General features: G+C 39.7%; 1 protein-coding gene across 1 annotated transcript in view; it reads left to right on the forward strand.

The window, feature by feature from the left end:
• Positions 1-7,708: 7,708 nt before the first annotated feature.
• Positions 7,709-15,107, forward strand: part of LOC311076692 (uncharacterized protein) — a 29,268-nt gene continuing 21,869 nt past the window's right edge. The window contains exons 1-2 of the mRNA XM_084105078.1: positions 7,709-7,865; positions 12,394-12,649. Coding sequence (XP_083961204.1) covers positions 12,592-12,649 — 58 coding nt within the window. The 5' untranslated portion in view covers positions 7,709-7,865; positions 12,394-12,591. The remainder of the gene's footprint in view (positions 7,866-12,393; positions 12,650-15,107) is intronic.

A 15,107-nucleotide genomic window follows, 5' to 3' on the forward strand; every position in this document is an offset into this window, starting at 1 on the left:
ATGTAGAGGATGCAAGTGACATCAATACAATTTACAGTGTATCACAAAACCTACCTAAAGTGGCTCCTATCACACAAAAGTTAAAGGTGAACGGCGTGGAAGTGGAGTTTGAAGTTGACACAGGATGTGGGGTCACCATCATCAGCAAGGAACAATACTCCAAGCTATGGAAAAGAACAGACATGCCCGAGTGGAGATCATGCAGTATGAACTTGAAGACATATACAGGTGAGAAGATGGGGGTGCTGGGACAAGTCACAGGAAGAGTGACATGCCAGGAAGTAGAAAAAAAAACTGGTGATGGTCGTAGTAGAAGGGGCAGGTCCAAATTTGTTGGGCCGTGGCTGGCTAAGAGACTTAGGGTTGCTGCCACAGCTGGTGAATAAAGTAACAACAACTCCAGCTCTAAAATTGTCAGATGTTTTAGACTGGCACAATGAAGTGTTCAAAGAAGAGCTGGGCCAGCTTAAAGGCACCACAGCGAACATTCATGTTAACCCTGAAGCCCAGCCACGATTCTATAAGCCTTGACATTTACCCTCGGCAGTAAAACCCCTGGTGGAAGCAGAGCTGCAAAGACTGGCGGAAGAGAAAATTATAGAACCAGTACAGTTTTCAGAATGGGCAGCACCCATTGTACCTGTGAGGAAGCCAGATGGCTCAATTCGAATTTGTGGGGATTATAAACTCACAGTTAACAGAGCATTCAGTGTGGAACAATATCCGATTCCGAAGGTGGATGATTTGTTTGCACAGTTAGATGGAGGGCAGAAATTCTCAAAGCTGGACATGAGTCATGCGTATCAGCAGATCATGCTTGACATCAGTGCAAAGAAGTATGTCACTATTAATACACACAAAGGATTGTACACTTACTGCAGGCTACCATTTGGAGTAGCGTCAAGCCCAGCCATCTTCCAACGCATCATGGAAGGAATTCTGCAAAACATGCCACATGTCACAGTTTATTTGGATGACATTTACGCATCTAAGGAACCTGGACGAGGTGTTGTCTCGACTAAAAAGAAGTGGACTGAGGCTGAAACGCAGCAAGTGTGAGTTCTTGGGAGAGGAGGTGGTATTTCTAGGCCACAAAATCAGTGCAACTAGTCCCTGAAAAGTTAAAGCGATCCAGGAAGCCCCCACACCGCAGTCTGCGAGTGAGCTGAAGGCTTATTTAGGCCTGTTGAACTATTATCATAAGTTCCTGCCTAGTCTATCCACCTTGTTAGCACCATTACATGCACTGTTGAGGAAGGAGACCAAATGGACATGGGGTTCAGAACAAAAAGAAGCCTTCGAGAAGTCAAAAGATCTTCTGCAGTCGTCAGCCATACTAGTGCATTATGACATAAAAAGACCGATCATTCTGGCTTGCGACGCGTCCCCATACGGGGTTGGAGCCGTGTTGTCGCACAGGATGGAGGACGGCACAGAGTGGCCGATTGGGTTTTTGTCACGAACACTGAATGCAGCTGAGAAGAATTACTCTCAATTAGAGAAGGAAGGTCTAGCTGTTATTTTTGGTGTGAAGAAGTTCCACACATACTTGTGTGGGAGGCAGTTCACCATTGTCACGGATCACAAACCGTTGATTGCATTATTTAATGAACTGAGAGAAGTGCCACAAATGGCATCTCCACGGATACAGAGATGGGCTGTGACATTGGGTGGATATGAATACACCATTGTTTATAAAGCTGGCAAGGAACATCAAAATGCTGATGGACTTAGCAGACTGCCTTTAACAGAGAAAGGAGTAGAGACTCAAGCGGAGGAAGAAAGAGTACTTCTACTTGAAGAAAATGATGTGCCCCTTGTCAAAGCAGAACAAGTGAGAAAATGGACAGACAAGGATGCAGTTTTAGCTTGAGTGCGAGAGTATGTGCTCAGAGGATGGCCAAAGAGAATGGACGAGTCCGTTTTTGGAGCATATACTAAGAAACGAGAGGAACTCAGTGTACAGGGAGGCTGTGTTTTGTGGGGAGCGCGAGTGGTGATTCCACCGCCGGGCCGTGCAGCTCTATTGAAACAATTACACGTCAATCACCCGGGAATAAACCGAATGAAAGGATTTGGCAAGAAGTTACATGTGGGGGCCACAGATGGACGCAGAAATAGAAAGTATGATAAAAACTTGTGCCACTTGCCAAGAAAATAGAAATTCTCCACCCTGTGCACCTTTACATCCGTGGGAGGTGCCTAATCTGCCATGGAGAAGAATCCACATTGATTATGCTGGTCCATGGTTGGGAAGAATGTTTTTGATCGTAGTGGATGCCTACTCTAAATGGCTCTGTGTACCCGTTAAACAAGTCTACCTCTGCTGTTAACCATTCAATGCCTGAGACAAAGTTTTAGCCAACATGGGATACCTGAAATAGTGGTGTCGGATAATGGTAGTTGTTTCACAGGTGATGAGTTCCAAGAGTTCATGACCCAAAATGACTTCAAACACATCACCACAGCACCGTATCATGCAGCTTCTACGTAATGGACTGGCTGAATGGGCAGTGCAAACTTTCAAAAGTCTAATGAAGAAAAGCACAGGAGATTCCATTGAGACCAACACAAAACCATAACATCTGTGCAATTACAATATAAACTAGGGATTTCGGGGTGGACTACCTCCGTCCCAGTGAGTTCCAGGACGCATTCTTGTTCTGGGTTATAGGATCACACCACAGTCGACTACTGGGAAATCTCCTGCGGAACTGTTGTGTGGAAGAAAACTAAGGTCTACCTTGGATCTCATCCATCCTGATTTTAAAAGTCAAGTGCAGGAAAAACAAATGAAGCAAAAATTTTACCATGATTGACATGTTAAGAAGAGACCGGTGACTAAAGGTGACCAAGTGTATACTAAGAACTTTGGTTCAGGTCCTATCTGGATTCCTGGGGAAATTCAGAAACAGACGGGACCGGTGTCTTGTACTGTTGCACTTGGAAATGGCCAGATCGTGCGCCGGCACATAGATCAAGTGAGGAACAGGAATGTTGTGCCTTCAGAGGAAACTTTGGTGTCGGAGGAAACATCTATGAAAGAGGGGGACGAGTTGACATCAAGTGAGGGTGTCACACTCTCCAAAGACACTAATGTGGAGCAGACAGAGGACCCAACCTCTGTGTTACGAACTTTAAAAGGTCTAGGGAATGTACCGTAACATTTATATATTAATATACTGCTGGATGTGAAGTGAGGTGGAAGAATATGACAGATAATCTTTGAAAGAGAAAAATTACTGGATTTTTATTTCACATAAAAGCCGAAGCCTAGAGCCAGTAAAATAATAAAATAATAATGTGCTCTATGTACAATGTGATAATGTAAACAAACAAACAATAAATGGGAAAAGAACAAAAGCGGCGCCAAAGAAAAGAACAAAATATAACAAAACAATCCTTAATCTAAACCTAATCTAACCAAAGAAAAAAGGTAGAAAATAAACCGAAATCTTCTGTGCATCCGGCACCCTAACTGAACTACCTAACAAAACAGAAGATACATTAAGTGGCGCTAACTTCTTACCTAGTGTGTCTAGACAATCATCTGCTACGGGTGCAGTGTATATCGCGATATACTGACCTGTGTTCTCTTCCCACTATATCAGCTGTTGCCCAATACCTCAGAGCAAATGAAAAGGTAGACAACACAATACAAAGAACATAGCACATAGCACACAACTCAGTCTGCGGGCAGAGTCTGAGACATACACAAAAACTCGATTCACTACAGAAAACTCATTGCGCTACAAAGAGCTCAGTCCGCTACATAAAACTCATTCCACTACAAAGAGCTCAGTTCGCGATCGAGAGAGAAAGCATGAATGAACACGCCATCCTTTTAAACCAGCTGGGCGGCCTCCGATTGGCTCTCAAGCGCCGCCTTAATAAAGACCGACGTCCAACTTGGCCAATCACAGCAACCTGCGAGCAGAGATAGTGAGCTAGAGACAGAGAGAAGATAATGAGCACAACAGCCAACAACATGCACAGATCAGTAAAAACAAAACAAAACACACGTGGAGCGTAACACTCTGTCACAACCAAGGAGGTGTTAAGATCAGAAACTCCTGTGGTGAAAGACAATTTAGAGTTAAGGAGGTCGATGAGACAGAAGAAGACGCCGAGTTATTTAAAGGACTATGAGTAGTTAGAAGTGAGTTCCCCAGCCACAGGGCAAGAATGCGTCCTGGAACTCACTGGGACGGAGGTAGTCCACCCGAAATCCCTAGTTTATATTGTAATTGCACAGATGTTATGGTTTTGTGTTGTTCTCTTATGTATATATATTAAAACTTGGTAAAATGTACAATAGTGTTAACAGGTGGTATATGGTAAAGAGTAATGTAGATAACTATTTGAAGCTAGTGTTATCTGGGGAAAGAGGATGTAGTAAATGAGATGTAATAGACAATGTTGTCCAGTAGAGGGCGGCATGGGTTTACATGGTACCTTTTCTCCTGATTTACTGGGGTAGAGAATAAGTGTTGTTCCCGGGTCAGTCTGTCATGAAGATGCTGTAATCATGCGTTGTCTGCTCTGCACCTGTCAATAAAGAGTTAAAGTATGTTACTTCCATGGGTGCTTCTCAATATCCCTCCTCGTCTCCTCTCTCCTACGTCCTCCATCCTATGACCCGGAAACCGATCGAGCTCAGCCATCTTGAAGGACATCTCAATTCTCTAAATGCACCGCGAGGAGTCGAGGATCGAGGAGTTAGGATGCTTCCCGAGGAGTCATGAGCGAGGATACACAGGTGTATCCTATGCGGAAGAGTTTTATCGACTTAAACGTGACGCACGTCTAAATTCTCCTCCTCCTTCACATCGGTCACAATCATTTTAATTTATACTTTACCATTGCAGTTTATATAAACCACACATCTCACATATTTTAACAGGGTATCTTGCTTTATTATTATTTATTATGAATTTCTTAAGTAAACAAACTTCAACAACATAAGGGCAGATCCTTTGAGCGCTGCTGATGACGCGATGAAGTGACGCTTGAGTGATCAAGTATTCCAATAGGCTTGTTTGAGATGAGCAAAATCTGCGCAGAACCGATCACCAGTGATCAGCGCGAGATGCATGTCGGTTAGAAATGTGTCCGACTGCGGTCCGCCTTGCTCTGATGTCATGCTGACGTATGTCAAAAATTGCAAGGCAGACATGTCGGATTCTGCAGGCGAGCGCAGTTGCTTTCCACCGACTGCGCTGATCAAAAGCATGATGGGAAACGACTTGCTGACGACACAGCTTAATGCTCATTGGTTTAAACAACTATGATGTATTGTTCTCTTTTAAAATGTTTGATTTTAAAACTCTAATATCATGTTTTATGTGTATATGTTATGTGTGAATATTCTCAAACTATCTGACAGTGCAATCTCTTTGGGTTATGCAATTTAATTTTTATGAAAAAACCCCACACATGTCTGTATTAAAGAAGAAATTATTGATAAACATGTATTTGGAATGGAATTAAATAACAAGTACTTTGGGTGTCTTGTTCATTTTATTTATTTTCATATAAAAGCAACAGAACTTTCGAATTACATCCAGTTTATTAGCAACACTGTGCACGAGCGCGATATCCATCTTTGATCTCGCAGGTGTCAGATCCACTGCGAGAAGAGAGATCTGTCCGGCTTGCCTGCGCTTTTTTCACTTCTCCTCTCACTGCAGCCGCCTACTCTCGCGTACATTTCAGGCAGGGCCGGCGCTCCGCACACGCACATCACGCACTGCGCGTAGGACACCAAGTGCTTGGGGGGGCACCAAAAAATCTGGGTCGTGAAAAATCATCACAATAGGCTACTAGTATAAATAACAAATAAAATATGTCTAAAGCATGTTAATATTAGGTTTAAGTGGTCGTTCAATGAGGCCTATTGTATGTTGATCCGACGAAGTTAAGCGTGTATTTAAGTGGTTCAGGGGTAGAATTTTTGCCAAGCGTGTCTGAGCTTCTGAGTTCTAATCCGCACTCATATAGTTTTTTTTTTTTTTTTTTCTCATCAAAACCGATTATGTTTTTCAGTGGTTGTATATCAGTCAGGGACACTTTTTTGTGCTTTTTGTTTTCTAATTGTACCGGAACGAACGAGAGAGTCTCTCCACAACGGATTGAAGCGCGCGTCTGAGTGAAGGCTGTGCGCGAGCCAGAAACAAACATAGTATCCGCGCCACTGATCGCAGCGGCAACAAGCACTTTGATCAGTTGATTTAAAAAAAACAACACATTTCAGCGCTAGATCGCCTCTTATTTAAAAAACGAATGAAATGAATGCTCTGCTGGTTAACTGGAGATGTTTTGTTTGTTTGTATTGGTACATTCGTGCCGCGAGATGTTTCAAAAGTGGTGGGGACAATATCGACCTTAGAAAATAGTGGTGGGGACATGTCCTACCCGCAAATTACGCCTATGCGTGTATGCATGTCCAGGGGCGTCGCTAGTAGTGCAAAAGATCCGGGGCTTTAGCCCTGCATGTTGAGTCTTTTTTTTAAAAAAAACTTTGAAACTGCAATTAGAAGAAAAAAAACCCCCACAATCTCAGTGTTTGTATATTTTCATATTCACAGAGTTGTCAAATTATGTACAGAATTATTATATTGTGCCTCATCAGACCTTTGCACTTTTAACTTTCTGTGTTTACATTGTTCAGTTCCAAATCTGTGTTTTTAGTAATTGTGGTGGTATTTGGTATTTATAATTTTAACCTTTATTATTTATTTCTTTTCATGTTTGGTGCCATTGTTAATGTAAAATTATTTATTTGCAGCAGTTATTTTGAAAGTAAAGAGAACCTAACTAAGAAATTCTGAATGGTTGTTATTCCTTTGGTGGGTTGGTGGGTGGGGGGGCACCGCCAAGCATTTGTGCTTAGGGCACCCAAATGGCTAGCGCCGGCCCTGATTTCAGGCGAGGAAAGGCGCATCTCAAGCAAGCCTATTGTATTAAAAAAAGTTACATTCGATTCCTCCGTCCGTCCTCGCGTCTTTTCCTTGCAACCTTCCCTCGCATCCTACAGGGGCGGGGCTGAGACGCGAGGAACGGAAGGAAACGAGGATGCACAAATAAGAAATGAGAAGCACCCCATGTCTTTGCATTTATGCTGCACCAAAGGATATTAAACCAGCTTCCGACAGCTCTGAGTACATGAGATTTCTTTCTGTACGATGACATAAACAGTCCATTAGTGCATGGCTCACAGTTTCTCCTATATTATATATGGCTTTGAGGTTTTGAGGCAATAAAAATATGCATGTTAGGTGATCAAATGAAGTGATTTAGGCTAATGTATGTATTTAACAACCTTTGATGTATTGAATACGTCCGTTTATGTATTATTCTACATGATCAGTTAAATAGTCATTAAAATACAATAAAATACAGGATGTGCTCTATCAGCATAATTCTTCCTATTTTTGTGCTTCATTTAAAAAAAAGTTCCTTTTACATTTAGTAACTGGACTGGAATCACTTCAGTTCTAAAATAGTACTAATCGAATGCTACTAGTAAATATGTGAATCTAAACTCTATGAAGACTCTGGGAGGGTGGAGGAGAGAGAAGAGAAAGGGATGGTTGAAGCCAGGTGTTTGAAGTTGAGTTGTGAGGTTGTATGTAGAGTGTAAATGGTCCATTTCAAAGATAGGTGGCGGTATGCACTTATAAGTCTGCGATCCGCCGTAAAACAAGAAGACGAAGAAGAAGAAGCAGAGGAAGAAGAATGTGAATCTGCGTGGCCCTCATTGGCTGCGGGGGTGTCCCGTGCGCGCGTGGTTTGGATGCCGATGACGTCACCGCCCGCTCGCGCCGTTTTTTCCCTCATGGAGATTCAGCGTTGAGTCTTCTGAGGTGAGGAGAGCAGTTCACGGTATTTCTCATATTTACACAACCTTCAAACACAATTTATACAGTTTGATTAAGCGACAGACTCATTTCTATACTGTTTTCATCGATCATAGCGAAACTTGTTCGTCTTTTCTGGCGTCTTCCTACTGAAATAAACATTTAGTGCAGCAGCAGCGAGCATCCGTCTGTTCGGTGCTCTTTCACGGAAGTTTAGCCTGCAGAAGCTCGTCCACTTCTGACCGCAAAATGAAAATATTTGCTTGACTTTCTAACATTTACAGATGTAGAATGTTAGGGCTGGGTATTGACACAAATTTCACAATTCGATTTGATTTTGATTCCGATTCGATTCAATTGATTATTTTGGATATCAGGTATAATACATGGCACATTTTCTCAAGAAAAACAAATGTCTTAGCCTAACTAATGCTGTAAACTATGGGAGTCAGTTGTAGCCTACTAAGCTTCATTAGCCTACTATAATATTGAAGGTAAAAATGAACTGATTTGTATATTAACACTTAAATTACACTTTTATTTATTTTTATTATAATAAAGTTATAGCCTATACAATATAAACATTTAAATGGTGACTGTCATAAAAACTTACCAGATTTATTAAAACATGCATTAAATATTGCAGAACATTACAAATTATAATAAATATATAATATGGTGCATATATTTAGCAAAATGCTCCTCTCTAGAGTTAATTTTTCTTGCTGACTAACGAGCTAACGGTCACTGGATATGGTTTTTCTGAGGTAAATGTGACGTTGCATGACATTGTTTACGTTTTTCCACGGTTGAAACACTGATTGAGCGATTCCATGAGACATGATACAGATTTCAATAAGTTGTAGCCAACTCTATCTCCTAACACACTTTAAGATGCTCATTCATGTTTATTTCGCGCTGTAACTGGTATTATTAAGGTGGAAGAGAAGATCATAATTTGAAATCTGAGATTTTTTGTTTCAGATCAATAGTAACAAAGCATAAAGATTATTGTGATTTATTGGATGTGATGTGCGCTACAATGTTTTATTCATTCATCAACTGCAAACAGGATGACTAATCGATTCTTGGGATTTAAGAATCGATATCAGTTCGTAAAAATGAGAATTGATTAAAATTGAGAAATCAATATTTTTTACCCAGCCCTAGAGAATATGTCCGTGGATTGTAAATTATGCACTGAGGAAATTATTAGATTGCACTTCAGCTTAAAGGAATAGTTCACTTTAAAATGAAAATTCTGTCATCATATACTCACCCTCATGTTGTTTCAAACCTGTTTGAATTTCTTTCTTCTGCTGAACAGAAAGGAAGATATTTAGAAGAATGTCAGTAACCAGACAGTTTTTGGGCCCCATTGACTTCCATAGTAGGAAAAAAATATACTATGGAAGTCAATGGGACCCAAAAACTGTCTGGTTACTGACATTCTTCTACATATCTTCCTTTGTGTTCAGCAGAAGAAATAAATTCATACAGGTTTGAAACAACATGAGGGTGAGTATATGATGACAGAATTTTCATTTTAAAGTGAACTAATCCTTTAAAGATTATTAATAGAGGTATATTTGTTCCCACCAATCACTGCACAAGTTAAGGTTACATATGATGACGAAAGCACATTAGTGCTAGCCAGGGTTTGAATTATGATTTCATCTTTGTGGGGGTCTCTTTAAAAAAAAAAAAGAAAAGAAAAAAAGTAGCCTATGAGCAGGCTAATGTAGGCCTAAATAAATAAAAATGTTTAATAAAAAAGCGTTGCTAACACAATTCAATTTATGTTGTTAGTGGTAAGATTTTAAGCGTGCATTTAAGTGGTCCAGTGGTAGAAGCGTGTCAGAGGTTCGTGGTTTGGGGTTCTAATCCACACTTGTAGTTTTTTTTTTTTTTCTCATCAAAACCGATTATGTTTTTTCAGTGGTTAAGGACAGGTTTGTGTGCATTTTTTTGTAATTTCACCGGAACGAATAGAGAGTCTCCACAACGGATTGAAGCGCGCGTCTGAGTGCAGACTGTGCCCGAGCCACAAGAGAACACAGTATCCGCGCCACCGATCGCAGCGGCAACGAGCACTTTGATCACTTTATTTAAAAAACAACACATTTCAGCGCTAGATCATCTCTTATTTAACAAACGAACTAAATGAATGCTCTGCTAGTTAACTAAAGATGTTTTATTTATTTGTATTGGTATATTAGTGCCGCGACATGTTTCAAAAGTGGTGGGGACAATATCGACCTTAGCTAAAAGTGGTGGGGACATGTCCCACCACAAATTACGCCAATGTTAAAATAACACTTGCCTGATGCTACTGCTAGATCGGACGTTGACGTCACTTCTGTTGTGAGTTGAGAAAAGTCAGTAAAAGTCCTGGCAGAAAGCGAAGCATAAGGATGTAGTGTGATGATAGTGAGACGCGAGATCCATGTGTTTGGCATCTTGTCCTATCTTTTAAGTCACGCTACAGTAGTCTGAAGGAAAAAGTGCTTTATTTGTAATTTAAAATAATGGTGCTGATGATTTTTAGAGACCCCCACAGGTGTATGATTGTACTGCTTTCATGGGAGCTCATCCCCTCTCTATGGGAGCTCAGCTCCCACTGGCTCCCACGTAATTTGAACCCTGGTAGCCCAACAAGAACCCATAGAGAATGCATTGCAGTGCCTGCAGTTAAAAAAAAAAAAAAAAAAAAAAAAATTGTATGGAAGTCTATGGGAACACTGGCCGATTCTCGGCCAGAGTGAAATCACCCAAAAAGAGGCTGTTGCCTTAAAGCAGGGGTGTCAAACTCAGTTCCTGGAGGGCCACAGCCCTGCAGAGTTTAGCTCCAACCCTAATTAAACACACCTGATCAGCTAATCAAGTCCCTCAGGCTTATTTGAAAACTGCAGGTGAGTGTGTGTTGAAGCAGGGTTGGAACAAAACTCTGTAGGGCTGTGGCCCTCCAGGAACTGAGTTTGACACCTGTGCCTTAAAGGGTTAGTTCACCCAAAAATGAAAATTCTGTCAGTAGCCTATTTACTCACCCTCATGTTGTTCCAACCCCGTAAGACCAACCTTCGTTCATCTTCGCAACACAAATTAAGATATTTTTGATTAAATCTGAGAGCTGTTTCACTCCTCAATAGGTTTCTAAGACATTATAACTTGCTGGCCCAGAGAAGTTATTAAAGAGATTGTTAATATAGTCCAAGTGACTACAGTGGCTCAATCTTAAGTATATCAAGCGACGAGAATACTTTTTGTGTATAAAAAAAATAACGACTTTATTCCACTTTTCATTTCCTTCTCTCTGGGCCTCGAGTTTTTTCAAGTAGTAAATTTGCGCAGCGCTTCTGTGTTGCACCACGCATCACACACATGACCAGCATCGGCCAATAGTGAGCCTACATGTGACGTACAACACATACGTGCTACGCTAAAATACTATGTGAAAAAACTCGAGGCCCAGAAAGAAGAAAATGAAAAGTGGAATAAAGTCGTTATTTTTTTTATTTTTTTTTGCACACAAAGTATTCTCGTCGCTTTATAAACTTTTGAGCCACTGCAGTTTGGACTATATTAACGATGTCTTTAATACATTTTCTGGGCCAGCAAGTTTCATTCCCTTAGAAGCCTATTGAGGATTGAGACAGCCTTCAGATTTAAGCAAAAATATCTTAATTTGTGTTCCGAAGATGAACGAAGGTCTTACGGGTTTGGAACAACATTAGGGTGAGTAATTACTGGCAGAATTTTAATTTTTGGGTGAACTAACCCTTTAACACTGATTGGACTATATCCAGAGGCAGAACAACAGCTAGCTGTGATTGAAAAAGTCCCTTTCACACTTTAATAGTACCGACATTTATCTTTGGCAGATTACATTTATTTATTAAAATTGATGTATATTCTAACACTTTATATTTCCCCTGTAGTTTCTGTAGACACAAATCTGTAACATGTTAATGATGGAATTACTTTATTGCAATTAATAGTTTTTATAAAGTCAAACTATATTTAGATTCACATATTATGGTGTTGTAGTTTTTTTGCCTGTAGAGCTTCATAAAGATAGGTTAGGCCTATTTATTAACTTATTTTGTTTTATTATTGATGATTTATCCATGTTACATTGTGAAAAACACTATTGTCTATCAATATAGCAAACACTCAGAATAAAGTGATATGATCTGCTGATGATCCTGAATGGCTTGTTGAATGAGTGTTGATAGTCTGAGGCTCATCAGTATCAACAGATCTGCTGAAAACACTCTTTATTTCATGACAATAGTTCCTGTTTTCACCTCATTTATTATGCTGATGTCTTCAGATCTCCTGTGAATTGACACTTAAAGCTCATTTCATTGGTGTCAGCAGACTGAGGGTATTTGATAGTGACAAATCTGTAGATTTACTTATGTTTATGCTTATAACTCTTTTTCTTACCATTATTTATATTTGGGAAAATTTACATTATTATATTCTGTTGTCCATGAGCCTAAAAACAAACTCTGTAACTGATATATTTTAGATTTTGGCAGATCAGCTCCTCCCACAGCAGTCACATCATCAGTGAAGCTTCTCCCACTGTAATTCATCATCAGTGAAGCTCCTCCCACTGTAATTCTCCAATAAATGCTGTAAATTCCCATCAGCTACAAGTGAAGACGAGCATCAGGAAGAGCTGAAATCTGCAAAGACTGAGTTTATTAAAGAGGACAGTGAGAACATGAGTGATCCAGATCCCTGCAGAATGAAACGCACTGAAGATCCTGAAGAACAAAGAGGTTGGTGTTTATTCTTCATTCATTCATGATGCTGAAGAACATTCATGTTAGAAACATTCAAGCACTTCATCACATTTAGATAAACAGTTCAACTGTGAAATGTCTGCAAAGGTTTCTGTTTTTTTTTTTTACAACTGGTCAGTAAAGGGAGGTTTCATATTGATTGTCAACATCAGGTCAAACTCCATTTAAATATTTTAACTTTTATTTTATATTTATTTTATATATGGTTTACAATTTGTAACAATTTTACCAGAATTTGACCTAAATTTTGTGCATATTTTTACAAACATGTATAACAAATAATAATCATTCCAAAATGTAGAAATTTACAATCTACTCCACTTTACTGCAAACATTTGTGTTCTTTCTCGCAGTGAAATTCACTTGATCTTGAGTAGCATCTGGACCAATTAGACACATACAAATTATTAATTTATTTAATGAATAATCCAGCAAACTCACTCTCCCAACAAAGGCCTGTGAAACTTCCCCCAAAACTAACATCACAAATGAAGCTAACACTGAGAGAACCTGGTGTCCTGTTACAGGACACACAGAGACTGATAAGAGTTTTACGACCCAAAAGAATTTCCAGAGAGCTGTGATGCTCACTTAAATCTTGCTGAGGATTTTACACCATGTTATATATTCTATATATAACCACTTGAGAAATATATAAACATGTATCTAATTTTCTCATCTAATCTCATCTAATCTTTCCTTCTATGTGGTTTGGCCTTTGTATTGTAAACTTTTGGGACTAAAGTTTCAGACTTTAATCCCATTCAATCTTCGTCTCCCATTTGTTAATTTACATTACATTTGGCTAACTTTGTGACGCATTAGTATTACAAGCATCTTAAAGATTCATGTGTTAAACATCCAATCAAATTACATGTTCAAAGGCCTGCTTGAACAATGGGTTGTAAAGAATTTTCCCTCCAGAGGAAAACGCTTCTTATTGGCTCACACACCTTCAGAGGGTGTGACATCTTCACGCTTTAAAAATCACTGATCAAGATCAGCTCTCCTCTCTCTTTAGTAGAGGTCCTGGGTAAGATTTGTATGCACTTAATTTAGCGGAGAATATCTCAACTGTTATAGACTAATATGACCTCATTGAACAACGTGGGATGTGTGCCAAAATCTCTACCCGGGATGAAAGTCCTGAAAATGACCACAACCTGTGACACTATTATCACACTACAGGTGAATGGGACTTTTTCTTCCCTTTATAGATATCCTCATACATTTCTACCAGTTTAGTCTTAATATTAAGACAAATACTTTTTGTATTGCATTTTATCTTAAACGTTAAAAAATAAATTCGACCTCACGTTATGTCAATCACGCTTGCACACTGTCTACGAAACTTTCTTCCGTAAAAAAAAAATTCGGATTGGGTTCGATTTTCTGCGTTTTTCGCATCCACAGCCAGTGTTTTGAGAGGTTTTTTGAAAATTCAGAGCCACCGTACAAGCGAACGACAAAATCCAGAATGACGTCTGACAAGTTGATACACTATTCGTCTCACAGCACAAGTACTGTATGAAAAACAAAATGCGGATTACAAAGACACTGAATAAAATATAACCTGTATACAGCTGTTCTGTCTGCCCAGCGCTTCCGCCGGTGTGTGTGTGTGTCTGTCCATAGACATACTGTCAGTCTCTGTTCAGGATCGATTGGTGCACGGAAATTGGTGGTCTTCTTTTTAATATGTGGCTCCAGTATCGCTAGCAAAGCATCAAACTGTTCCACTGACATTCTGAGGTAAATTTTGAATCGTTTGGGATAATTTCGCAACTCCTTGATAAGGAGGTGAAACTCTCCTTCCTCTCAGCACAATCTCAGGATTGGATGGACCCAATATTTCCTCTTTCTTTTTTTCTTTCTCTTTTTAAGAAGAAAGAGGGCAACAAATTCATCCTCACTGCTTGACGAATCCATTTTGTATTTTTTGCGTTTTTTTCCGCAAAGGTTTAATAAATACGCATCGGACTCAGTGTGCAAGGTTTCTGTGCGTGACGAATTTTAAGGCTGACGAACACGAAAAAACGCATACGAAAATTTCGGACTCAGTGTGCAATGGCCTTACATATAAACTCTTGAAGCTACAGATTTTCTGAGGTGTTCACAATGACCATGATTATAAGGTCATAGAAGAGTGTAAGCATTCTGATTTGATATAAAGAAAATGGCTAAAAAACAGTCAACCTATTAAGCAACATACAGGAATTGCCAGTTACAGTTCACAGTTGAGGAGCTACTCCAGCATGAGATCACCAACTCTGCATTCTTCTTGGTTGACAAAGACGGTTACATGAGGAAGAGTGCCAAATCACAATTTGGGACTGAGCTGCTGAAGTTGTGTCCACAAATAGATAAAAAAAGGTCCAGATACCCCCCCGCAAACACACGCCATCATTATTGACGACTTCTTTTAAAAAAAGTC

This window comes from Abramis brama (assembly GCF_963993115.1).
Source record: "Abramis brama genome assembly, chromosome: 1".
Taxonomy (NCBI): Eukaryota; Metazoa; Chordata; class Actinopteri; order Cypriniformes; family Leuciscidae; genus Abramis; species Abramis brama.